General features: G+C 36.0%; 1 protein-coding gene across 4 annotated transcripts in view; it reads left to right on the forward strand.

Annotated features, from left to right (window-relative positions):
* ZNF804B (zinc finger protein 804B) overlaps positions 1 to 27,076 on the forward strand; it is a 225,478-nt gene extending 198,402 nt beyond the window's left edge. For 2 of the 4 annotated variants that reach the window (XM_085566468.1, XM_085566474.1), the window contains exons 3-4: positions 16,790 to 16,944; positions 19,458 to 27,076. In XM_085566468.1, the coding sequence (XP_085422594.1) occupies positions 16,790 to 16,944; positions 19,458 to 23,142 (3,840 nt within the window). In that variant the 3' untranslated portion in view covers positions 23,143 to 27,076. The remainder of the gene's footprint in view (positions 1 to 16,789; positions 16,945 to 19,457) is intronic. The other 2 variants (XM_021551717.4, XM_021551719.4) reach the window with 1 other exon arrangement.
* The last annotated feature ends 878 nt before the right edge of the window (positions 27,077 to 27,954 follow it).

Raw genomic sequence — 27,954 nt, forward strand, 5'->3', positions numbered from 1 at the left:
AAAATTTTCACATTCCTCACATCCCTAGTAAGATTAAAAAAAAAGAAGTCAAACAAGAGAAACAGTAATATGATGTTAGATTCCCTCAAACAGCTGGTTTATAAGTGGACTTGAAGTGATGTAAGAATTTTGTATATGTTGTAATCACCATCCTCTTTAACTACCAATGGATTTCTATGCTCCAGAGCAACTATCACATACACAAATTGTTACATGTGTGCAATTTAGAGGGTTTAAAATTGGGCCCTGTCCTGAAAACTTTGAACGTTGTAAGAGGTAGCCCTATAAGCAGGCCCCTCAAAAAATAAATTACTTATATACATAAAAAGAAGGAAGCCCATAAGTTTTACAAGAGAGGGGTGTTAGAGATTGAATTACATCAGAATATTGACATTATGATTCAATGCAGTCAACAGTTTCACAGACTTTCTAGAAAGTATTCTTTAAATTCAGTGAAATGCCTGCTTATTTCTAACTTTAGACAAGTCCATTACCAGTTTATATTTTAACTGTCTCGGCTATACAATTTAGTATGATCATCTCTTCCAGTATAACATTTGTCAGACACTTCTGCTTCTTTGCAACATTTTTTTTTTCTCTTGAATTTGGGGTTATGGATGATGTAGAATTCTCAACTGTTGTTTCATTTATTCATTAATCTACATAGAAATAACAATTTTCTCTGCTCTAGGCTTTTAAGCACATCTTTCTCTTCCCTTGGAAACAGCATACTCTTGACGTTTTTAGTCTAGACTAGTTTATTTTTATATGAAGACCAAAGTTAAAAGCAAGGAATTAATTTCTGTGGTCTATCATATCATTTCAATGTCTTTTTGTCTTAAAGACACACTTCTTTCTTGCTCATTGTGAAAGCAGAGATTTTTCTTGTTGCTGCTTATTCCTATGCCATTTATTGCATTCTCTAATTTCTGTTATAGCTTCACACTTTCTTAGCTGTTCACCATACACTGATTTCTCAATGTATATTCTTGTTCATACTTCCAAAAATTACTTCCAGTCTGACTGTAACTCTTCTTGAAGAGCAAGTTTTTGATAGTTTCTTGCTGAATAGTTATGCTTTTCTCATACTGCCTTTTCCATAATTAAATTTAAAAGTTATTCTCACTCTTTCAGAATTTTTTCATGTAAATTAACCCCTTCTATTCATGATTCTTGCATATAAACTTGTTTTGATTATAAACTAGATTACCCCAACAGTAGTGGATTATTAGATACAGAACTGATTGTGGTGCTTGTAAATGAGGTTTACAAGCTCTTTGTATATTAAGAACAAGCTTTCCACTGCTCTTGGTTATTGGGCTGAAATTTTGTTTGTGGATCACAAGCTTTAGTAAGTTAACAGAAAAAATAGTATTTGCAAAGTCAAGAATAAAGAAGTGAGAAGGCTTCAGAATCAACACTGTTGGGACACCCTAAAGCGATACGTTTATGTATCTGCCCTTTAATGAAATCTTTAATCTGAGGCTGCATGTTTTCACTGAGGAAACATCCCTGACTCAGTACTGAAGCTGGACTATACTTTAGAATTTAATCCCTTTTGTGCAGGGGACGAAGCTGCTGCCTGCAAAAGAAGTGATGATGTGAAATGAGGGGGAAATAGAAGGAGATCAAATGGGTTTGGGAAGCAATTATGGAAATAAGTGTGGACAGAAACTGCTAGAACAGCAAGGCATGGAAGTATCCTCAGAAATTAGAAGACAAGGGAGAAGAAAGAGTTACAGGAGGAAGGACCTGGATAAACAGTCAGTAAATGAGGAGAAATACCAGGAAAAAGCACAGCAGGAAACTCTCAGTGTCAGCCACGTAGCACCACCAATGTCTACGTCATTGCATTTAGAGATGAGGAACTGAGTGAATAGGCCACATTTCATGACTCTAATTCTGTTAAAGAGAGTACCATGGATATCGTATTGGCACACAGTGTTGCATTGAAAAAAATACAAAGGATTTACACAACATAAAAAATGCTAGATTCTGGAAAAAAAGCAAAGAATGGAATGTATAGTGCTGTTTTCATATATGTTTTCATATTTTACTACTGCTAGATAATATAAGACCAAAATTTTCTTGTCCTGAATGCTTCCTTCTGTTATTTAGACACAGAGAAATCTTGCCTTTCAAAAAATATGTTTGAATCACAGCTGCTGTGCTTCTGAGCACCTGCAATCCAGCAATTTTGAAATGCTGAAGTAGCAGTTCAGGGGAACAGACAATCAGGTTGTGTCACATCACAGAAACTAATGCAAATAAAGTAACATAAAGCAAAATATCAGCATTTAAGTAAAGGAATAGTGTACAACATAGGCATAAAAGCAGGACATAAACAACATGATAATTCTGTGGTTTCACTGAACTAAGTACATTTATCTTCCCAGTTTGAAAATTTCTTCAAATTAATGCTTGCTTTATAATATCATGCAGTAATTTCTTAAATGGTATGAGGGGAGGCTTGCACTTATAGATCTGCTACACAGAGATGCTTCTACTGCACACCAGAGCAAGTGCATGTACCAGAGTAGCTCCAGAGCAGCAGAAGCAGCATTATCAAATACCACTGAGCACACTCTGGTGATTAGGAGTGACTCCAGGCAACACATTCCAAAGAAATGTCACCAGAAACAACTCTTTATTTTAAACTTACCAGTCTGTGCAGAGTAGTGAGCTTTATAAAGAACTGTTAAACCTGCTGCCCTACCAATGCTTTGCTACTTTCTTATAACCCAGTGATAAAGTAAATAAATTGGCAGTATTCATCCTTTTTAAATTGCATATTACTTAGAATAATGAGATTCCTTTCATTATTGGCCCTCCAAAAAAAATTCTTGCAAATAATACAGAGCTTTGTTTAAATTTAATGTTCTTGATAAACTAAAAATGCTAGATGCTATGGAATTACATTTGGTGTTCTTTAGAATGAATGCTAATTAATATGTAAATTAGCAATTTAACCCTCTTTAAATTGGAAAAAGTCCCATGGGACACCTAATTTCATAGTTGTTAATGGTGGTCCAATGACTGTAGAATTTTTCTTAAGCATTTCATTATGTAAGGAATTACAAAAGTATACTATCTGGTTTTGGCATTTAAGGCATAGCAATAACCAGAATGTCAGCTAGAGGAAGTGCTTTTCATTAATGCCTGTGTCATTGTTCTTTCTGTTCTTCTTAGATGGTACACTTTTTAATTACTAAAGTTTTAAAAGCAATTTTCCTAGCAGGAAGAATAGTTGATGCAGTGTAATAGATGGCTTATTAAAATAAGCAAGGAATTGTAAGGATTATATTTATAACAAAACAAAAATGATGACACCAAACCAGAGAAAAACACAAAATTACCTCTCAAACCATAATTTTAGATTTTAATTTTGCACAATAAATCCTCACTCAGAGCATGAAGAAACACACTCTTCTTCAATCATATTTATTTAAAAAGGTGCAATTAATCTGGTAGAAACAGAATATTTAGTTCAAATAATTTCCCACTGCTTTAAACTTTTCTTCCATTTAAAATACAAACAAAGAAAAAGATCCCAAAACTAAATTAATTAAAGCATTCTGTTATTACTGTTTTAACATGGCAATGATAACTGAAACCAAAAACAAAAAAATTGAAACAAAAGACTTTCTGAAACATTCCATTCAAATTTTAAAAAATGGTTTTGACCAGGTCATAGTTCTTTATCCTAGTATATAAAAAGAGTTATCAGAATCTACATATTCCTCTTTGGTTTTGAGTTCTGAAATGTTAATATGTGAAGAACATAGAATATTACTTAGTTAAATGAGCTAGGCATGTTTAGATTATTATTCCCTGCTAACCTTTAGGGCAGACAGACTGAAGTCATGCTTGTGTTATTTAATAAATAACTTATGTTTAAGTATAATTTATGTTGGATGTTGTTATCCTTTTGAACATCTCTGTATTCAGGGCTACAAAATTTTTCCACTTTTTAAATACCAGATATAAAGACAGAAGAAGCAGAATAAACAGAATGTCTTCTATCTACTTCTATGCAAAGTATCACCATTCACGTGAAACTGTGCTCATGTTGAAGGGCTGGGCTGGACTGACTGCAGATGTACATTATATTTCCTGTGCCAGCTTCAGAGCACTGGAACATATTACATAATACTGTGTGATAATAATTTTTAATGAAATAGTACAAATATTACACAGTACACAATACATATTTTGCACAGTTGGTTGGGGTTTTTGTGTTAAATCAGTAGATCTGGAATACCTGGTGTCATTTCAAGGTCAGGTCCTATGGTATGCACAGTTAGTGAGGTGAGAGAGGCAAAGCACTGCCAGATGCTATGACTGGCTTTGGTGACTGTGGGCTCACAAGTACTTGAAATCATATTTTTGGAATGACTTTTAGAATAAGGTATCATTCAACCAAATTAAGGAACCTGTTGCACAGGATGTGCCACTTCTGTACATATCTTACCTGAGAAAGTCCTGTGCTATAACCAGCTTTTTGGAAATACAGCAATTAGATGTCATAGTAAAATGGTAAATGTTCACAGAAAAATTACATTTCTCTTGGCTTCTGCATAACTTTTGAAATTGAACTTGCATAAGTTTCTCTCACCTGAAAAAATGATAATACTTTTAATCCCATTGGCATACACAAAATATATTTGGCACTATAAATATCTGTCTGGAATCTTTATCTATTATATCTCTGTTCATTTTTAAATGCCTGTACCTTCCAAGCAGTAATTAATATGCAAGAATGTAACTGCACAATTGATTCCTGTGGAGCTTTAAGTGATACTTATCATCTAGGTTTGTGTTCAAGGAACCTTACAATGTGCCTTGTACATCTTTAAGGGGCATTCCTAGCAGGGAAAAAAAAATCAAGCAAAATAGAAACATATCTGTGCATCACCAAGACAGCAGTAAAAAGGGTGAGATTAGTAATTTATCATCCTTACTTAGTTAAATGCATTAATTAACATATTTTAATGTGTCTCTATGGGAAAAATAAAGGAGGCAACCCAGACTGATTATCATTTCACATTTTTTACAATTTTATAATAATTAAGTTTTATCAGAAGTCATTTAAAAGATGCAGGGTTTCTAAGCATCTTCTCAGATTAAATTTCACCGAAATAAATAGAGAAATGTAAGTGGCATGCACATGAATACCAAACAAATGTACTAGTGCAGGTGATGGTGCAGTAAAAATAATACCTATTTCTTGAAAAAAAAACCAAACTAAAACCAAACCAAACCAAAAATGCCTAAACTGTTATTTTTCAGGAAATGTTTTTAGAGTAGAATGGTTACCGAGGAATGTGATAAGATCAAAGCTATAGTTCACACAGAAGGTTTGCATCGTTTAGTTTCAAACAAATTGAAATTGTTCATAAAGATTTTTCATACTTTGCTGCAGCAGTGTTACTTTAGAAAAATACCTTTTAAAATTTCTTGTAATGTATGCAATAATACTTTCATAATATTAATTATAAAATAACCACACTGTTGTTTATCATTCTTGAGATACAGAAATTATGAAAATTTCAACTTTTATACATTACATTTCATTGCTGTTTAGATGCATTAACATCAAGACTTGATAATTTCATTTTCTATATAAATTTTTCAAATTTTATTCTCCTAAGACTAAAAAATAAAGAAATACCAGATATCAAAGTTTTATGCACGGCTGAACTTCTAGTCTTTAAACAAGTGTGTAAGTATACAGGAATTGACAGACACCCCCTGGAATTCTGTGACATACTTTATGCTTATAGTTAGCATTTCTTGGCTTGTTTTCAGCTCTTAGCATGTTGATGGATCCCAAGTACTGCTTCCTTCAAAAGAAACACCTAAATGCTTATGTTGAAAAGTCACATTACGTTGATGTGTGTTTACACTTTCCATTTAGGATCTGTGGTATTCAACAGGGTACTAAATCATTTCTGGCAAAATTAAAACAGCGTATGGCTTCTGTTCTGAACCTGCCCTGGATCTCCCACCTTAGCCCAGCCCAGTGAATATCAAATCACAATTAATTGAGAAAATACAGGGTAAAGTAATACCATGTTTGGGGGTGAACCAGTGCAGTTTATTAGGGAACACAATCTCCCCAGACAAGAGGTCACAGCACCAAGGCTGGGAGTTCAAGAAGCGTTTGGACAATGCTCTCAGGCACACGATGTGAGTCCTGGGCGGGGCAGGAGTTGGACCCAATCACCCAGCTCAGAATATTCTGTGATTCTGTGATAGTTACCAATATTTGAATACAAAAATTATTTCCTAAATGGTACAATGTAATTCTCACCTTTCAAAAGGAATCCAGAATAATCAGATTAATCCATCTTTACTTCAAAGAAACATTAATTCTTCTCATGGGCTCATAATGACCAGCTTTACTTTACCAGCATTACTTTACTTTTTCTGTATTACTCTCATATAATTCGATTCTGATTTACACCAAACATTCAATTAATTGACATAATCTTGGCTCTCAATAACCTGTGTCAAATTCTGATTTCCTTCCCATTTTGAATTTTAGCACAACATAATGTCCGTTTTCTTAGTTTAAAAAAAATTTTAAAAAAATTTAGATTCTGACTTTCAGATTGAAAATTGGAACAGTACACATGTCAAACAAGTCATAGCCTAACACATCTAAACATGGAGTGCATCACAAGTATACAGCAACTGTTAAAGAAATTTTGTTATTTCAGGGAAATGAACAAATTTTTTCTTATATAATTCTTTTTATTGTTGTAGAAGGTCTCTCTAAAAGATAAACCTACAATATGTGAAAAACAATCAAGTTTTTTTTCAGAAATTAAAATTATAACATCTAATCCATCTGTCCTACTTCTCCTTATCTCCAGAATATTTCCCAGTGTTGTTCTAACACATCTAGTCTAAAGAATGTGAAACAACTATCATCATATTGTATCTGGATTGGTGCATATTTTAAGAGGCTTCTTTTCCATTTCTGTACATATACTCATGGTATTTCTCCTTTTTTTTTTTTTTTTCAAGAAAAAATTAAAATTCAGGGTTCTATAAAAATATGGATTACTGGAATAAAAAAACATAGTATAAATAAAAGAGCAACTTTGAATTTTATAGGAATGAGAATTTTATGGGAAGGGGTAATAAAGCTTGCTTAAAAGGTTCTTTGTGTCAAGTGATAGGAAAGAATTTAGTGAAAATAGGGACATAGTATCTCAGAAACAGTGAGTGATCTTTAGACTCTTAAACATGCTCATATCTACATGAAAAGCTAAATGTGTTCATAGCACCATTTGATATAAGAATAAACAGACATTATCTGTGTGGCTAAGAGGATAACATTAAATGCTACTTCCCATAACTCCACAACATATAAGTGAGTAAGAAAAGTAGTACAGGATTGCTCTTATGAAAGTGCACCATGTTCATTTCTACTCTCTTTTCAGGAAGCAGTTTCTAGAATACTGTTAAAAAATTTAAATTATTGCATCACATCAAGTTGAAGTGTGTCAAGTTTCAGCTCAGTGACATGTAGCACACCAGTAAGTTCAAGGGGACAAAATGCAAGTCACAAGTTGCAAATAAGTAATATTTTAAGCACATAGTAATAAAAAAGGAGCTAGACAGAACCAAAATATCTTTGACTTTATAAACTGGAAAATTAGGGCATTCACTCTTCATGGTTTGGTCATCTTTTTCTATGACACACTGAATTTGCTTAAGCACCTTACTGCTCTTGTCATTTCAGAAGGAAATTCTGTTTAACTGGGAAGAGAGATGGATAAGCCAAGTAGATGGAAGAAAGGAGACTAGCATCAAAGGAGAGAACACACAATAATAATGCAAAGCAAAATTTGGAAAATAATTAAATAAACCATAAAATATAATGAAAACAATCTTTTTACATATCAGTACAATGTACTGGGATGTGTTCTCAGAAGATTGCCTCTGATAACCAAAGGCTATACCAGGTTCTTAAACTATTATCTCTGAAAAAAACCAAAAAACAACAATAAACAAAACCAACCCCCACCCCCCCAAAAAACACCCTAACTTATGTTCATATTTTTCTGCAAATAAACCAGAAACTGGTACATAAATTACTATTCCAATCCCATGCACGAAGAAATTAGTTATCAGATCTTCCATCTGAATGTGCTGCCTCTGTGGACCTCCTTTATGACAAGAATAGCACAAATACATCCATATTATGGGTCTCTAAAAATAATAACATTATTAATAACATTAAAGTAATAACATTAAAGTTGATATTTAATCTGTATCATATTTTTAATCTATAATATTTAATCTGTATTTCTATATTAGCATTGTGATGATGAACATAGACATACAGGAAATAAAAAAAGATAATTGTATATGGCAAATGCAAATAAAATATTTGCATATATCTGTATAAATAACAAACTATAACATGAACTTCTTTTAGGAACTTAGTTTCATAAAGATGAATGAGCTTGTAAAATGGGCTGGGAGGAGAAAAATCAAACAGAAAGATGTGAGAGAGAACAAAGAAATTTCAAAGAGCACTTGGCAGATGGTTTAAGAACCCAAATCCCAGAACAGAAAAAGACCAAATAGGTTATAAACAGCTAATCTCATTTAGACGGAAAGTCAATTCTCTCTGTCTTAAATTTATAATAAAGGAGAGAAAGGAAAAATGGATGGTAAATACTATAAATCACAAGTGTAGAAATTGGAAAAGAAGTGATGGAGGGAAGTAAAAAGGGCAAAAGAAAAATCTGTAGTCATCAGAGATGAGGGCAAGAAAGTTTCTGAAAATGTATTGAGAACATAAAGTATCTTCTGGTCCAAATTGAAATTATTTACTTTTTAGAAGTGACATAAAAAAGACTATTCAATACAGATTTCTGTTCTATACTTGGAACAAAGCCAAATGACTTAGCCACATCCATGATGTTTAGGATGAGTGTGAAGTACCACTCCATCATTACTTAAGAAGGACCTTAAACATGTTCTAGAAACAAATATTTTTGTCTCAGCTGGTTCAGGCCATAAACTCTCCTAATATTTAATGTTGGTTTTTAATGAGTCTCAAAGCACTAGCAGAAAAAGCATCAAGCTAGATGATGCCATGATAGGATTTAAAAAGAATAAACAAGAAAATCTGTCATTCTGACATTAGTGCCAGGGAATATATTGGCATGACTGATCTTGGTCCCTATAAAAGAAAGAAAAGATATGATTGGATGATTACATAATTCCTTTGTGATCTTTTCTGATGGAGCAAAACTGCTAGGAAAGCTCATGTATTAAAGCTCCTTTTCTTGGAGCAGGCATTTTTTGTTATAGAATTGCTGCTAGATTCCTGGTTACCTTTAATGATCCTGCTCCAGAAGAGCTCAGTCTGCTTTGAGCAAATAAAAGAGAAAAAATATTTTGGTTTAGACTGATTAAAAAAAAAAAAAAAAAAAAAGAAAACCACAAGACCACAAGCTAACATACATTTATAGCTAGTTATATCATCCTATTAACAAAACAATTTTTTACTTCCTTCATATATTTGATGAGGCTTCTGCTCAACTCCCTCCAGTATCCTTCACACATATTTACCCAGTTTGTAACTTTTCATCTAAAGTCCAGTGGCTGGTGACTATAAGCAAGGTTACATTTATCTCAAGTACATATTAAAGTGTTTCTTTTTAGTGATGGACTTGTTCTCTTGCAGAACACCTTCAAAGTCACCGTGGAGTGGTTGAGTCAACTTTCCTCTATGTAAACTATGACCATAGCACAATAATTTGGAAGAGGTTTATCCTTTATACTCTGTTGGTTTTTCCTCAGCATTATCATAGTAACCCAAATCAACCTATTATGCAGCTAAATCAAAATTAGGTTTAATTCAGGTGACTTACATTTTTTTTCAATGGGTGTAAAAAGAGTTAGAGATGATAATTAAACATATATACCTGTAAATGTTGATTCAGTCTCTTCTCTGCTTTTTCTGAAATTCACTCCATCTTTTTATGCCTTCACTTATTTATTTGTAAAATGAGATCATGGTAATGATGAAGTTTCATAAGAAATCTGACATCTGTCTATGAAAAGTGTTATTTCAAATCCATGTATGAACATTTCTGCTGTCATTTTCCTTACTCTGAAAGCATTCTGACCATACTGAAGAAAGTTTGAGGCCACATTTTGGATTCACCTGTATAATTCTGGGATAACTTAGACTGTCTTTTCATTAAAATTTAAGTGATTTTTTTTTATTCTGCCTGCTACAGTTAAAACAAATAAAGTGATGAGATAGGCTTTAAAAACATCTGGAAATTCTTAAAAAATTTAAAAATAAGATTTAAATAAGTACTAAAATTTTTGAAAGGCGCTAGTTATGCACAGGATCTGTAATGCCAGGGGTGATTTTTTAGCTGCTTAAAGGAGAAGGAAAAAGAAATAAAATTTGTAAGATGATGGTTTTGATCTAAGAAGGGTCCAAACACCCTGGCAAGTGAGGTAATATATGAACTTGAAGGGAAGATACAGACCCTGCCACAAATTTTTTATCACTATGATGTGTTGATTTTTCTGGATAAATTGCTCTGTATTCCAAAGTGACACTAAATACATCTAATCAAAGTACAGAGTGTGCAGCCAGCTCGGTGGAGCCTATGACAATGTTTGCTGGGGCTGATAGAAAGATGAGTGGGCAATAGCTCAGGCTTCCACAGGAGTGAGCTGCTGGCACATAGTGCATGTCCTGTCCTCTTCCCTGGAAACAGCTTCCAAATGCATCTGTTTCAACTTTATCTGGGGGATTCTTATGAGAAACACAACTGGATCTTTGAAAATGGAAAGATCCATAAATGGATACTTTCATCCAGCAATAGATGAAATCAGTTTAATTAACAGGAATATTTGCAGGTCTGGTTAAACAGTGAGAGTTTCTCTGAAGATATGAAAAACAAGCCCTCCAAAGGGCCGTCTGTAATTTATCCTCCAGGTTAGATCCTTGATCAGCATCTCTTTCACTGATAGATGGATTCTCTAGCACATGTCTGAGGACTGAGTTTTCCTCCCTCCTGCTGTCATCTCATTCCCTAATCCAATCAGACAAGGGTATTTTCTTTTTCGTCTTCTCGCTCACTTCCACTACCAATATTAAATATGTTACAGCTGGCTATGATAGAGCATATTCTAACAAATAATTACTTGCACACACTTCAAAGAGATCTGTAGCTATTTATAGATAAAACAAATTAAAATTTATCAGCTAGTTTTGGAGCTTCATCTCTTATTGCTAATTCCTGCATATAATAGCTTTTCCAATTTATTTTTAGGATTTGATTTACCATCGTAAAGGCAAATTCCTTCATTGCTGTTTCCTCACTTTCACTTAGCAAGCTAACACTGTAAGCTTTACATATGAAGTTTAATTATGTTCTCTAGTGACTATCATTCTCATTTGATGGTTTGCAGTGGGAAATCATTTTACAAATAATGCATTTGGTTCCAATGTTAGGGTTACAGGCAAGAGAATAATTTCTGAAATTAACATTCCTTTCTTCCTCAATTAACCCTTCTGTGGTGAATTTGGTTAGAACCTAATTAAGAAGCCTTTTTGCTGAGAGGGAATAAATCTTTAAAGCAAATCAGGCACTCAGACACATTAGTTCAAGGACTTCAGTTCAAAGAAGGCTCTCTAAATATAACAGAAGGGTATATATAGGGTATATACATTTTTACCTGAGGCTTGAATGCATAATGAGTAGTTTGGAGGGTGCATTGTGAATGATATTCCAGAGCAAAACAATTCTAAATGTAATGGGAAAAAATAATTTAATTGATACTAAAATGACATTTTCTAGCTTAATAAATATAAAATTACTTTTTTTCTCAAAGATACCTTCTATTCACATTCCTCCAGCTACACTACTTGAAGAAGAAGAGGATTTGCTACTCAGGATAGTTATAACAACAGTTCATCTTCCCAGAATCTGAAGCAGTTAACACTGAGAACCCCTGTAAAATGTATATAATGGCAAAGACCCTGGAAGAATACTCTGGAGAAGTTATACTGTCTCCCAGTACCATACTCCTATGGTCCTCAAATTGAGACACTTGCCAGTTAAGAAACAAAACACTTGTTGAGTAGCTCAAATTTCTCCTCATTTGTTGTTACCCATTCACCACTCTCGTTTGCTTTCTTTATTTTGCAGTATGCTTTCTTTAACCTTCATTTTTTGGCTGACATTCCTGCTCTCCCTATTATTCTTTTCATTTTTTGCCAAGATCATCTCCAGCTGCACCTTGGCCTTCCTGACCAGTGCTTACATAACTAAGCAGCATCGCTGTACTCTTCCCAGGACACCTGTCCCTGCTTTCACTACCTTCCCATTTCTTTCTTGCCTCTTATTTTGACCAGCAGGTCTTGATTCAGCCATGCCATTCTCTTTTCCTCTTACAGCAAAGGATTGGTGTAACTCCCTTATAGATCTGCCAGCCTGGTTCTGCTGCCTTGTCCCAGAGGGCAGCAGTCTCTCGGGTGGGCCGATTGACTAAACCCTCACTCCTCCCACCATGCTGCAGTGATGGCAATTTTCTCCTGCCTTTCTAGCTGAGCAGTGGGATCATCTCCTCCAGTTTGCTGCCCAAGCTGTGTGCATTGGTGTAAAGGCTGGGAGGCAGCTGTGTCTCCTTCATCAAAGAGCACCCTGTAGAAATTAGGATCGACACCTTTAATAACCTCTGTACACAATGTACACAGTCCCTCTTGTTTTAGACAGCTGCTTTAACAACAGGTGATTGGGTCCCTAAAGTGCTCTTTTCTTTCCAGTGGTTATGAAGAAAGGCATCTGAAGTTGATCAGAAGAATAGCAATCCAGGTAAACATTTACCTGCACAGGGAAAAATAGAAACCAGGATTATAACTCTGGAGAGAAAGTAAACTCAGTACTGCAAATGCAGCCTGCAATGAGTATTCAGGTGCTCATAGGTCAGTGCAAAGCAAGTATTGGCCCAAATAAAGTGACAATTTAAAAAAGAACAAAACACAACTCCCCAGACATTAAGAACGGGAAGAAATTTCTAAATTGCAGATATTTGACCACTGTTATTTGATGTCTAGCAAAAGTAGGTATTGAAGTATGAAAGTAGGTAGTTAACTCATTTAAATCTCTGGGTGATTCATATCAGAGTTACAGGAGGAAAAGCATAGATCCAGCAGTTTTTGACTGAGTCAGACAGAACAGCCAATGGAACTCACACCAGATCTACAAGTAAATCTTTCCATGACAATGAACATTATTTTGTAGTCTTCTAATACTCTCTGTGGTGTTTATAAAAAAAGGGATGATTTACTTTTGGTTATGGAAATGTCCACACATGCATGTACAAAAAACTTAGAAAGAATATAACATGAGTCTAAAAAAAGAAATATAACTGCATGACAACTATATTTGTAGCTGGTGAAGGACAGAACACAAGAAACTATTAACTAAATTATATTTTATTATATATGCCTGTATTTACATGCCCAGTTAAGTACCTAATTATGTGAAAAATGCAACTGCTGTGTAAAGCAATGTTAATTTTCAAGCACACCTACACACCTACTGAGCTTGGGGTTGTCATTCAGATATTTTCTCAATTGCATGCTCTTGTATCCCACCTGCAGAAAGTATCTGTGTGCTTGTCAGAAGTCTGGCTCAGGTTATTAGTGGAGAAAACCAGGGCTTTGCAGGTTCAACAGGCAGTCCCGTGATCTACCCAACATAGCTGACAAAATTCATTATGACTCCTAACTAGAGCTCTGGCAGTGCAGCTTTGTTTTGTTTTGCTGAGGGGATGTGCAGGGAGAGCCCTTTCTCTCCTCAGACTGTGGAGCTTTTGATTTCTTGGATTTCAGCTCCAGTTGATGAGTTCTCTGCTATGCTTACCTACATTTCTTTTTCTTTTCTCTACTTCTCTGACACATGCTGCATGCCATTAGAGAGCAAAAAAATACTGCTGGAACTCCTATTCCTAGTGTTGGTCCATTTGCTTTTTTGATTATCATCCTGACTGTCAAATAAATGAAATGGCATTGCTTTGCACTACTGTGCTCCATAGTTCTTGGTTTCACACTGTTCTTTGTTTCCTTGACAGGTAGAAACTGTTTCTGTTTTTCCTCATGAATGCTTTATGTGTGATGCTGAACAGCTCACAGCGACAGCTAAAACATAGCAAGCTGCCCTAAAGGGCATTTCTCAAATGTCTTTCTGTGCCCTTTCTTCACATTGGACATGTTAATAAGGCTCAAGACTACCTATGTTTTTCTGTGGAGAATAGGATCTTTACAGCTTAAACATCTCTACACTCATGTAAATATTACCTAGGTGACAGAACATTTGGGTTTGTTCTGTGAAGATTCTCTGACTTCTTTTTTCAGCTTTGGCTTTAATACATTATTGGAAAAGTTTTTCTCTTGAACCAAAAGTAACATTTTTTACATATTCATCCATTTGACTGCAAATTGCAGACAATGAGGTTGAGGGAATAGAGTGCTACACAACTGGCCTGACAATGGACAAATGAATAGTGAGAGGGCATGTAAAGGGACAGGTAAGAGCTAAACATATAGGGAACAACCATTTATTTCCAACAAGGTGAAGCCTAAGAACTTTAAAGAGGACTATGCAGCTGTCCTGTTTTAGAGTCTAGTTCCATGAAGTAGTGAATGTTGGGGCCGATACAAACTTTATGGATAAACACAGATTTGGCAGACTGTAGATAGTTCTCATGATATGGCCAAGCTTTCATCAGGCACTGGGCAGCATGGTGATTCTTGCTGGCTGGTAGTGCACCAATTTCCTGAGCAACTTCTTGGCTTTCTCATCCCTATCCAACAGAGAGTGTCTCTGCAAAACCATCAGGATGGCTGAGAGCCAGAGACCCATCTTAAGCTCCCTGAGCAAATGATTTGTAGCCAGCCCAGCTCTCCCTGTCTCCAGACCAGTGCTCAAAGGCATATGTCTTGGGTCCAAAAGGCTGAAAGCAAACAAAAAACTTCTGCTCTTAGTCTCCCAGCACTTATTTTTCCTCTCATGGATGTTATCTGACTTTTTAAAAAAATCTCATACATGAAGGACAGCTGATGGTGTGAGATGTGAGAGATATTCACTACAGCTTTCCAGAACTCTTCACAGAAATAAATCACAGACCTTCTATTGCCTGTTTCCAACAAGTGCTTTTCCATGCCTCTCTGTCATATTATGTCATTGCCACTAACTGGATTCTTTCATCTTAGCTGGACAAAAAAGAACCTGTCATCTCTTTAGATGGGTGGTTTTCACCCATTAGCTTTGTTGTAATCTATTGGCAAAAGCTAGACCTCTCTCAAGAAAGCAGTTCTCTCACGCATTTATAATTTTCTTGACCTCTACAAGTTGAGGACTCTTTGCCTCCAGCCCTGTTTTCTCAGAAGCAGATGCATGTTGGCCAGTGTACAGTTCTGTGCCATGGCTAGACTGCTCCCCATACCTGAGCTGCAGAAAGCAGTATTTGCTTTTACAATGCTTGGTCAGCCTTCTATTAATCCTACTGATGCATATTGATCTTTTGGCCCTACCACTGTGAGTAAAACAGCATGAGATGGTGGCAGTGATTGGGATGTTGATCTTTAGGTTTTGGTGGACAGTCAAGTAGGCTCAGATGCTGAAAGACAAGCAGCAGTTTAAAAATGACTGAGATATCAAAACCTTTCTTCAAATCTACTTTGCAAAAACAGCTCCAGGGAAATTCAGCATTCAGTGGTGTTGATACAGTAGTTCTAAATTACACAGACAAGTGCAGCCACCTCTAGACCAAGAGGCAAACGAATGCAGCAGTTTTGTTTCAGTTCTAGTCCTCAAAGCTTCCAGTTTGGGCATCTGGTGAATACATCAGAGCTCCCTCCCTGCTTGCAAACATTTTTCCTCAAATACTGGAGAAGTGTGGAAGGGGAAAGGCATTTCTGCCCTGGAGTATGGAAGCATAAATCTGAGCTGGGGAGCTGTAAGGTTAGACATGACTTGCTGGCTCCTAGAGAGCACAGTGAACTCAGAGACAATTGTTTTTGCAGAGGATGCTGTTGACACTTTCTAGTTTATGTTTTTCCTTTGTTTTCCTTATGTTATCAGTGGTGCAAAATCAGGCAATCAAAAAAATATAATAAAGGCAAAGAATTTTGTTCTCTCCAACAGCAATTACCTGATTTACTGGTGTGTGAGGTGATTAAAAAAATTGTGAAAATAACTACAAAACAGTTTTCTGACTAAATATTTCAGACAGTGGTTCTCTCATTTGAGAAAATAATACAGGCTTAAAAAGGTACAAAACCAACAGATAAGTCCCCACACATCTGTGTATACATGTCCAAGTAGAGAACAATAAAATATATTGCACATAGGAGCTCAGAGTTATTCCAGTATATGCCTGTGGATTGCATTTCAACAGGATAAATCAAATAGGAAAATGTTGACCTCATTAAATGGATTCTAGATTTGTGTCTGTATTTGTACATAACAGAACATTTTTGCATTCATCAGAAACCAAAAAAGCTGTCATTCATACACAGGCATCTATCAGATAAATATCAGAATGTAAATTATGTTGTTTTGTTAAGCAAAAATAACATTTTCAATCTCTTCTCACTACTACAGTATTTTAAGTATACTTTTATTTTCTATTTACATACCAACTTCATGAAAAGTGAATAAATTGAGTGAGAGGAACAGTATCTGGAGCATACATCTCTAATCCGTTTGTTTATATTCTTTTCATACAGAGATTGAAAGATTTAAAACAAAGGGAATTTGCTCGAAATGTGGCTTCAAAGTCATGGAAAGACGAGAAGAAACAGGAAAAAGCACTCAAGCGACTCCACCAGCTTGCAGAGTTACGGAAGCAGTCAGAATGGCAAGTTTTTAAAAGTTGTATGAGGTTTTAATGCCCTCTTTCCTCTCTTCCAGAAGAAATTATAATATTTTTACTCCTACACAAGTAATGTAGAGAGATTGTGTGTGCTGTAACCTGTTTTCAGCTGTCTTCAACTCCAAATGATCTTGTTCTGCAAACCATACATTGAAAACCTCCTCTGACTTAATTACATGCTGTTTGAAAGTTTGTCATTTTCTCTCCTGTAGATAGTTACTCTCACGTCTTCTAAATGGAGTGCTTTGAAGGCACTTCTATAATATCACCATTTTACCTTATCCAAACTGATCTGAAGAGATTGGTATGACTGTCTTAACATTTTATCATAAGTTAATGGGAGAGGATAAACCCTTTGTGAATACTTTTTACTACTTTTAAGGTACTGGGATTATTCTTCAGTTTCTCTGTAGGATAGTTTGAATGAAAAACAAATAGTTAACTGCATTAAGTTGGTCTAATACTGTTAACTCTATTTATTAATATCAAGATAGAGGACAAAGATTGCAGTATTAAACCTTTAAATTTGAGACATCTCCTTTGTCTAATGACACTGAATATTTCAGTAGAATAGATTGCCATCAGACAAATTGTTTATATTAATCTATGACCACAATGAGTTAATCAGATAAATAAGCTGGCATTGTTTTAAATTCATCTGAAGACTATTGTACCCTGGAAATAACAGCATTCAGAGTTTATTACAAACTCATTTTGGCCTATGTAATTGCTTTTGAGCAATCTGCTGAAATATAACAGTTTAGTGCTAATATATCACTTTTATGATTACGACTCCATTTTCATACAAATCTGCTGAAACAAATGTAACTGCCTGTGAGAATCTTCCTTTATGCCCGCACACTTGAAGATGTAGCCTCAGATAGAGCAGTAATATCAGTGATAACAGGAAAGCCAGAACCAATCTGGGAGGGAAAGAGCAAGTTTGCTTTTAGAAAGAGCCAGGAGTCTATAATATTTTGCATAGGGTGTGGAAGGAAAGAGTTTGCTATTCCTGCCTGTAATCACAAGTAGGCTCAGGAGAGGGTGAGTGCAGGGATTTTGGTGAAGGGGTAGCATTCCCAATTGCTCAGGAAAGACAGAATGTCAGCCTTTGTGAGCAGAAGTCCACAAACATACAATTGTTTCCATCCCCGAGTACTGTCGCTCAGGTTCCCACAGTTCCTTACAGCAAGCTAATTCAATTTGACAACAAAATTATTCTTAATCTTGGGCACAGAAAAATTTTATATTGCTATTCCAAGAAAACTTCGAAAAGGATTTATTTATACACCTTCTCCAAGAGATAATTATTCCTTATATACAAATAGGGGTTAATTTTTATCTCTTGATCCTGAATTTCTGGCAAAGGCAAATATATTCTCTGAAGCGCACACATTATGAATTGACCCTGCTCAAGGGACTCTTTCTGTCTTTCCCATTGCTGAAGATCAGTGTATTTTTATAGCATTTATAAAACATGATTGCCAATTATAGACAGCTTATATGCAGATCTAACAGTTTCAATTTACATTTAGTTAAAATATATTAATTTTTTTATCAATTTCTTTAATCTGGTTCTATGGGGGTTTTTTTAGTTAGTGTACTGTGGTACTGCACTGAAAGTAAATGTAGATAATTAGTCTAATGAAATGTGTATTTAAAATATATCTTGGAAAAACACTTTTATGTTGGCCATATATGTCATATCTTTAAAGGAAAATGGCTACAGTAATTTCAGTCTCAGTTAATTATCTGTTTCAAGAAATCAGTGGTTCACATTTTTGTTAAGGCCCTAGAATAGGTAATTTTTCTTTAATTACAAGAAAATGAAATATTATTTAAAATCTGAGATATTTTGAAAAGAATAATGAAATTAATGGAAGTAAGACACAGAAAATGTGGCAAAGTAAGTCAAATAATGGTTGATAATGAGACCAGTGAAGTTTCTTCCCCTCCAATGTTTGCTGACAGTTTTAGTATTAATATCTCTTTGAATATTTTGCAAAGTCATTTATTGTGGAATAAAATAAGAATCTACTCTTTAAAAAGCTGAACAAACACATTCTTCCCTAAGCCAGCAGAATGTTTATCTCTCCCTTCTAGAGTTTGATTTTGCTGATGCTCCAGGTAGAAGTATCTCTTTTTGAACATAGCACAATTTCTTTTGCAGAGGCCTTTCAGGAAACCAAGACTTACCACAGATTAGGCTCCCGTAAATATAAATTCAGAGTTAGACCAATATTTGTTCTGCTTGTACATGAGCATAACTGAAAAAGAACCTTCATGTGCTGACATTAAAACATATAATTTTGTATAGGTAAAGACTGTCTTGCCCATACAGAAGTCCAAACTGATGATAAACTGCACATTTACCCTGTTCAAGCTTAGCTTTACCTTGTGAAAAATTGAGTGACACTCTCCTTCACCAGACAGACATTGTCAAATGCAAGCACTGTCATACCTTGGTTACTTAATACTGCTTTCTTTTTTTTTCCTTTTTTTCTTTTTCTCTTACCTGAAAGCATCACTGGGAGTGGACCATTGCTTAAAGCCCCCCGATTAGTCCTGGAAAAGCAGCAAGCACCAGATGGAATTTTCCTGTGCAAGGGCAGCAAGTTCACAGCAAGTTCTCAGAGAACCATCACAAGTGAAGGACAGGGTTTCTCCAAAGGCATACTAGAGAAACAGCAACTTATTATAAGCAGGCACCACCCTACAACTGAAAGACACCATGCACTTGGCAATCACATCTCACAAATGTTCCCATATAGCAGCAATACCTCTCAAAGGGCAGGAGTGTCTTTTTCATTCTCTAAAAAGGTCCCTTTGAAGCTTGAGTCCTCAGCATCAGTCTTCAGTGAGAACTGTGAAGAAGGAAATGACTGTAGTGAGTTCCCCAACCACAAAAAAAAGCAAACTACTGAGGGTTGTCATTCTGTCACACTTCTGGAGGAACAAGTGAAAGCAAGTTTGGATAAAGAGTCAGCTATCCCACAAGACCAAATGGATTTGGATAACAGTGCATCAAGTCATGTAGCGGCAAAACCTAAAATGCGAAAGGAAAATGATGAAAATAGTGGCAGGGAATCAGAAGAAAAAAACAGAGCTAATCCTTCATTTTCTAAAGTCAAAATACCGCTTCCAAATTTGAATTTTTCTGCTTCTCTGAGAGAAACAGAGCAAGAGAACAAACTGAATGAATCTGAACAATTCTTAGAAACTCCCATTTCATCTTCATTCCAAGCTAGCAATTTTTGTACACAGCTGAACACCTACAAGCACAGTAATGCCCACCTGCCTGACCAGTTATCTGAGCTCCCACTACAGCCAGCACCTGAGCTGACCTGTTCAAGCAACATTAATGACAGTCCTGGAGTGATAAAAAGAGAAAGATCTTTGGAGATTACAGAAATCACAGATGGAAATATGGAAACACTTGGAAAGGAGACCACGGTTAAAGAAGTTAAGCCTCAGGCTTTGCCTTTCCTCCATGTAGTGAGCAAAGATGGCACCACTGCTCTGCAGTGGCCCACAGAATTACTTTTGTTTACAAAAACTGAGCCCTGTATTTCATATGGCTGTAATCCATTGTATTTTGACTTCAGACTCTCTTTAAATCACAGAGAGGGTAAACAGCATGAAACAAACAGAGCAACCTGTAAAGAGCTCTCTAAAAATAAGACTGCAGATGAATATGAACCCTCAGGTTTAATAAAACACAAGCAAATGTCAATTGATCAAGATAATCAGTTGTTGAAACCAAAGAAGATGAAAGGCTCCCTAAATCCAAGAAAGGCCAAGCAAAAAGCTGAGTCAGACATAGGGAAAGAAATGAATGAAAATGGTCAAAAATGCATTGCAGATTATTTGAATGAAAATATACCCAAAGTGCCTGCTTACCTTGATGTCTCACAAAAGGATTATGTGACAGAAAAATGTCTTTATACAACATCACTGAGGAGACCTTTAAAGCATCATCTCCTTGGCTGTGAAAGAAAAACTCAGAACATTAGAAATGAAAGCATTTCCTTCTCTGCTTTTATGTCTAGGATTAAAAACTTTAACTCCGAAAAATGTCACTTAATTGATTCTGAAGAAAAAGATGTGAACCAAAATTACTCCAGATCCCTTCAAGATGTGGTCAGCTGCAACAGTGACATAAGTGACAGTGGAAACGACTCTAGTGGAAGTTTCTTTAGTTGTAAATCCAGTTCAAACAGCAGGCATTCAGATAATGAAGGATGTGGAAGTTACACAAGATGCTGGAGATTCCCATCTCCTCAAAAGTCCTCATCTGGCAGACATTCCAGCTATTCTGACACTTCAGTTAGCAGTACGAGTAGCTACATGAGTTATATGAGTCCCACATCAAACAATCACAGAAGAAATAATTTGCTTTGTTGTTGTAAAAGAAAAAGCAAGACAGATGAAAGGCACAAATGTAAACACAGAAAGCACAAGTGTATTTTCACTTCAGATGATACAGACGAGGATTATCTTTGTCATTGTAGAAGTCACGGAACTAGAAACTGTATTCAGAGTGGCACAATTAAATATCGAAGATGTTCAAGACATAAACTTTTACAAATCAGAGACAGGTCTAAACACAGCAGATGTAGACATCAGCATTTTGGCAAAGTGCTAAGTAGGAGTAGAAGCTGCCACAAATCCAAAAGTGGTTCCACCAGTGATTCAAGAAGCAGTGAAAGAACATCTAGCAGCAGAATGTCAAGAGGCAGCAGTTCAGGATCCTTCTCAAAAGAAGCTGACAACTGTGACAACAAAACAATAGAGGATGCTGAGAGAGGTTCTAATGCTGAACCGGGAAAAGCTGAAACTGCACACTCCAATGCTCTGAATGTGAATAGTCAGTCCAAAAACTTTGCCACCTGCTCTTCCAAAAACCTGGCAAAAGACATATGTGGAAAAAGAAAGTCAATGACAGCCAAGTTACTTTTAGAAAGAGTGCAGACTAAGAAAATCCAGGAACAAATGCATGATCCAGAGAGATTTTCAATCAGTAGTGGGATAGAATTACAGGATCACTCACAAAGTCACTTTGCTCTTCAGTTTTCATCATCAGTAAATGACATTGCAATGTTACCTTTGCCAGAGAAGGTGCTAAGCATAGGTAAAAATGACGTGAGACATAATGAAATCAGTTTGTTGGAAAACAGCGTGAAGGAAAACTCTGAAGCATCAGAGATAACTAATGTTACTTTTTCACCTGGAACTGATTATGATCATTGTGTTCTTAAAGACATAATTCAAATTGAAACAGGCTATCAGAGCCCAAGCATAAAAAGGAACACAGCAATAAAGGAACAAACCAATCTCTTCATTAGTGAAGTGCAGCCCTTTTTTCAAAGCTGTGATCCAGTACCAAATGATTTCCCTGGTGCTTTCCCCTCTAATAGATATTCTGTTGCTAATTCAACAGAGACCAAAGAAGAACTACATGATATACACATGGACTTGAACCGGGCAGAAGGCAGTTCAGACTCTTTTTGTGACAATGCTATGCAGAAGTATGGTGATACACTAAATGACCTAGAAGTGTACAGTAAATCCACCTCCCCTCCTTTAGCACAGCAGCCTATCACATTTACACCAGAAGAAGTAGACAAATACAGGTTGCTGCAGCTGCGAGCCCAGCAGCACATGCAGAAACAACTTCTGGCAAAACATCTGAAAGTTTTGCCTGCCCCAGGACCAGCTGCCTTCTCTGCAACACCAGCAGTTCCTGCCCTCCCTGCTCAGCAGCAGGCTACGGTCACCACCATCCACCACACGCTGCTGCAGCGCTTTGCTGTCTCGGCAGCTGTGCACCCCCACAGCAGCCATCTCTCCCTGGCACCCCTCCACCCCCTCTCTCAGGCACATTTTGCCCCCATATCACTTGCCCCATTAGCACCAGCCCTTATTCCCACCCACCCTGCTTTGCTGACAGGACACCCACTGCACTTGGTTTCTGCTACTCCCCTCCACCCTTCCCCACTGACCTTCCCTGCGCTGCCACATGCTGCATATATCCCAGCCTTATTTACACCACACCTGAACACAGCCACACCTTCTGCTATACACCCAAATCACTTAGTGCATCCCTTATTCCAAGGACAAGAGCCCCATCACTATTCTTGTTCTATCCAGACCCAACAGTTACCTACAGCAAAAGAAGTTTTCAGTGTTTCTAGCTTCTTGAACTAACCCAAATGATTTCATCATGGCTCCAACCCCAAATTAAAATAAAATAAAAATAAAGCACTCAGCATGTCTGAGGGGAAATCTACTGTTTTTCTGAGAGGACAACAGCAAAGATTTTAAAGTCCACAATCTGGCTGACAGCATTTGAATGTTGATTTTTTTCTTGTATCACTGAGGAAAAGCTGCTTTAAAGCCTTTCATGATAGCTATCATAAGAAGGATGGGTGGCCAGTGTCATTCTACAGAAAGTTTTAGAAGAATAGCTTGAAGTCTATGACTGTAAGTAGGAAAGAGACCACAGCACCCAGACTAAATGGGATCAATATTGGCACTGATGAGGGATTCAAAGTAGCACAATTTAAGGTTGAGCAATCTTGACACACCTCAAAGATTTGATTTTTCTGAGTTTGTATATGAAATAGTGCCTGGTTTGGTTAAGGTATTTTAGACTGAGGAAAAAAGCAAGGTATCTGGGACCAGCAGACCCTGGGGCTGTCTCCTGGCCAAAGTAAACTGGGGAGGCTCAGAGGGAGGGGTGGTGAGTTAACACTAGAAGATGAGAATCACAACAACATGTTGAAGATACTTTAGTGATTTCATCCCTGCTTATGTTGCTTGCACAGTGTAAAGGGACTGCAGTCAGGCCATGGGTGTACAACAAAGCATTCCCTTAGCACAGGGAGCCCTGTGCTGGCAGAAGCAGGCTGCCTCTCTTCTCTCTGAGCCAAGCACCCAAGAAGGCTCACTGAGAAGCCAAGTTCTTTGGCACTGCCTATGCCTGGCTGTGTCACAGGAAATGTCAGGGTGAGCCACACCAGCCCAGAACTGCCAAGCAGTCAGTGCTGGCTTTGAACCTCAGAGGTCCTTGGCCAAAACTGCAATAGCTTTTTCCCACCAAACAGAGCTCTGATGTGTGGAAGTCTTTCCCAAAGAATATGTAAATATTTTTCATCCCTTTCAAAAACAACAGAAACAATTGGCTAGTCCTATAAAATCATGCAGATATTCATAAAGATGCAGAAGTAAAATTCTGATCAAAAAATGGCTCTACACGTTGAGACTCGGAGAAAAACATGTTCAAGTACTCAGCATTTAAAGGTTTATTGAATCTAAACTAATATGTCAAGATTCTCGCATGGCTTCCCAAACTCTCAACAAGTAAATTGAAATTACAAATCCACAATGTTTGAATGCATGTATCCAACCTTCAGAGTAATGTGTGGCTGAAATTGTTTGTAATAACTGTGCATCTGGAAATAGGTGAAGGCTTCAGCATCTCTTTGAATGCCATAGTTTGACATTTTTTATAATGCTTCTAACTGAAAACAGGACTTGGCATGAAATTAGTTCATAATTATGGTTAGACTGCAGGCATGCTTCCCCCCAAAAAATTGGCCCATGAAATATCCAACACACAGTACCTGTCTGTTTGGATTACAAACATTTGAAATAATTTCAATTCATTTGCAATAAAGTAGTGCACAAAGTGTACCTTTCAGAATCAATATAAAACACATTGAAAAACTTTTGGAGAAATTTTATTCCATTATATTCAGCAACCTGAAGAAGCTGAAATATCTAATTGCAAAGAAGTTCTATCTTTAAAATACAACAGAACCAATTTTCTTAGTTTTAATCAAAATACATCGATCCATTGCAATAAAATGGAATTGGTTTAATTTATGTCTTTCTGGAACTTCTTCAGCATAAATTGGTAATACACCAAACTTTTTGAGTTACTTTACAAGTTGTGACTGCTAGTTTTGTATTTTCAAAATAGCTTTACACATTTGATAGTTTAGCAATTGAAAAAAAAATCAGAAAAAAATTATGAAGACTATGTAAAAGCAAAACATTTTGGTGTTGAAAAAGGTTGGTGGCACCAGCATCCTCAAACATATTTTGCTTTGATTCCCAACTTATTTTTTAGTCTCATTAACAAAATGGATTCATGCCATTTTCGTGTTACTTATCAATACATAAGTAGCATATAAGTTATATTTATTTTTCTCACTTAATTTGTAAAGTAATTCTTTAATTGAAATTATTGCTTCCAAATTAAGGAAGTCAAAAATTTTATTTGGGAAGAATGTAGAACTAAATGTTTTCAGAGTTTAACAATTCTTCCTTTCAATTTTGGCTGAAAATTTCCCCAAAATAAGGTCTGAATTTACATACATTTTCTGTACTTCTGATACTTTATTTTCTGAGAATCAAATATATTTCACTTACTCTGACTAAGCACCTCTGAAAATTATTACTTGCTTGGATGGAGATCACTCACTCAGTGGACCACTTGGACACATTAGTCATAAGTCTGCAGAAACATTCTGAATTGGACATCCAAGGCAGCAGGTCAAGCTGTGCCCCAGGAGGGGCTGACTGGCCTGCGTGGCCACCACCTGCAGCCCAGGGACACTGCCAGCATAAAAGGTCCATTTCCAGCCCCACAAGCTTTTAAATTTATGGGCCCAGTTTCATCTCTGTTGAAGTAAACCCAGCTGTTCTCATTGTGTATAAGAGTTCATTTGTATCCTAAGTAGATAGCACCAAGAGAAAAATGTGGAACTGAGGGAATGATGGGCTAATCTCATCTTTAATGCATGTACACATATTTTGTATTCCCACTTCTACCAGACAATGTTAATACTCTAGAAATTTCTGTGGCAAGAAACCCAGCGAAATCAAACTTGACCATACCCTACTACATAGATAATTTATGGAAAATAGGTGTATTTGTTTCCCTTAATGTATGCACCATACAAAGGGACTGTAGAATAAATGAAATCATAGGATTTCCATGCATCATTGTACATATCAGCATGGTAGGGCAAATAAATTGACAATGAAGATTAATTTTAATTCTTGGAACAATGGGAATAAGAATTTTGAGATGTTTTAATGGGGAGAAAAAAAGAAATTAAGAACATAAAGAGCACAACATAAAAACAGTAATTACTGATTACCAAACAAAGGCAATGTCCAATACCATTCTTAGTGCACAGGAGGGATTTTCTTGGAGAAATGTAATAAAGCTATTGGCACAGCTGAAATTATATATTTTCTTTAATTGCTGCCATATTTTTTTCATCACTAATGTACTTTAAATATCTATCATTATAATTATTAAAAGCATTATTGAGCCTGATGTATGGAGCCGTGCTACAATTTTGAATTTATTTAAAGGGATTTTTAAAAGAGTTATAGTATCCTTATGGCAGTGATATATACACACCAAGTTAATAATCTATTTTAGCTTGATTGTATATTCTTCATACATAATCCAAGGAAAGAGGCCACCCACACATTAAAATTCCAATTAAAAAAATTCCTGAGTCACACCATCATAAATTTTTTTGTTCTTGTTTGGAACTTTTTTCTTTGTTTCTGATGCATTTCTGGAATATATTCAACATGTATATTTGTTGTGCAGATTTGCGTAAAAATGCCATTTGATCAGATTGATTTTAAAAGTGTCAAGTTTATATTTAAAACTGGATAATACTCTGGCTAGTATAATATGTAAACTAGTAATTTTGTTTTGTATTCTCTGTATAAAGTGTTTTATATTATACAGTAGCTAAGTGAATTGCACTATTGTACATGCAATGGGACTTTTGTTTTAGCTTATTCAAGGAATCCCTGGGAATGTAGTTTAATGCAATAATATTTTTTTTCAATAAAAAGCTTACTGGTATAAAGAGTGTCAGTAATGTATTTTTAATGTAAAGCATACCAAAAGGCAGCAACCTAATAAAATGCAGAATGATGCAAACATATTCTGTATTTTAATCTCCAGAACTGAAATACATTTAATTCATTCCTGTAGTTATAATCCTGAAATTTCATAGAATGTTTCCTAAAGACTTTAGTATGTGTTACAAAAGTGGGTTGTTTAAATGGAGCTGAAAATAAATATTCCTTACAAAAATATTTCTATCTATGTGGTTTTTCCAAGGACTTTTAATGAATAAAGATCCTCCTGAGTATTTTTATGCACAGATAAGTTTATTTAGAATTATACATACAACTCACCTGTCAGGTTCCCCAAGTAATTGTATAGCAGTACAGATTCTTTGGTAAAGAATCTAACAGTATGATCTACAAATGTGCATTTGTTCACCCTTCAATCATTCTTTAAATCTTCAAAGATTTAGGATTAGTATTACTTTATCCCATGTTTTCCCTATTTCCTTGTAGTTTTCCAGTTTGTTTATTGCATCCTTTTGCATCTACCTTTCATTTATATTGTTTTCTGACACAAGACTTTTGGTCATGCAAGTACTCAGCTTACTGCTGCTGTAGTATTTGTAAGGCTACTTATACCCATCAGTGGATAGTTTCATAAGTGCCACGTCTCCAGGTGAGCACACAGACTGAAGGAAGGTCAAAACAAGTGTCTGTATGTCTGTAGTAGATGAAACTCTATCTTTTGAGGTGAGATGTGACAGAGATTATATTCTGTCCTATCTGCACAGCTGGGAATACCTTGGCCAATCTCTGGCACCAAACTAATCTACTGTGCAGTGATGCGTCGTGACTCAGGCATTCTATAAAATCTTGAAACCACAGCAGATCCACAGAGATGTAACTGACACAGTGTATCTAATTCCATTCAATTGTGGTTTTCCTTCTAGATATTTCATAATAAAAACAAAATTCATAATTAGACAAACATATAAAAAGTGTCTGTGTCTGAAGGAAATACCGTGCAAATTAATATCTATGATAGTACTGTTAACTCTAGTAGGCTTCCAGTTGACATCAGATCCCACCTGTTTGCTGCAGAGCAAATCTTGGTATAAGCAGGGGAAA

Source organism: Lonchura striata, chromosome 2, assembly GCF_050655825.1.
Source record: "Lonchura striata isolate lonStrDom1 chromosome 2, ASM5065582v1, whole genome shotgun sequence".
In the NCBI taxonomy this organism is placed as follows: Eukaryota; Metazoa; Chordata; class Aves; order Passeriformes; family Estrildidae; genus Lonchura; species Lonchura striata.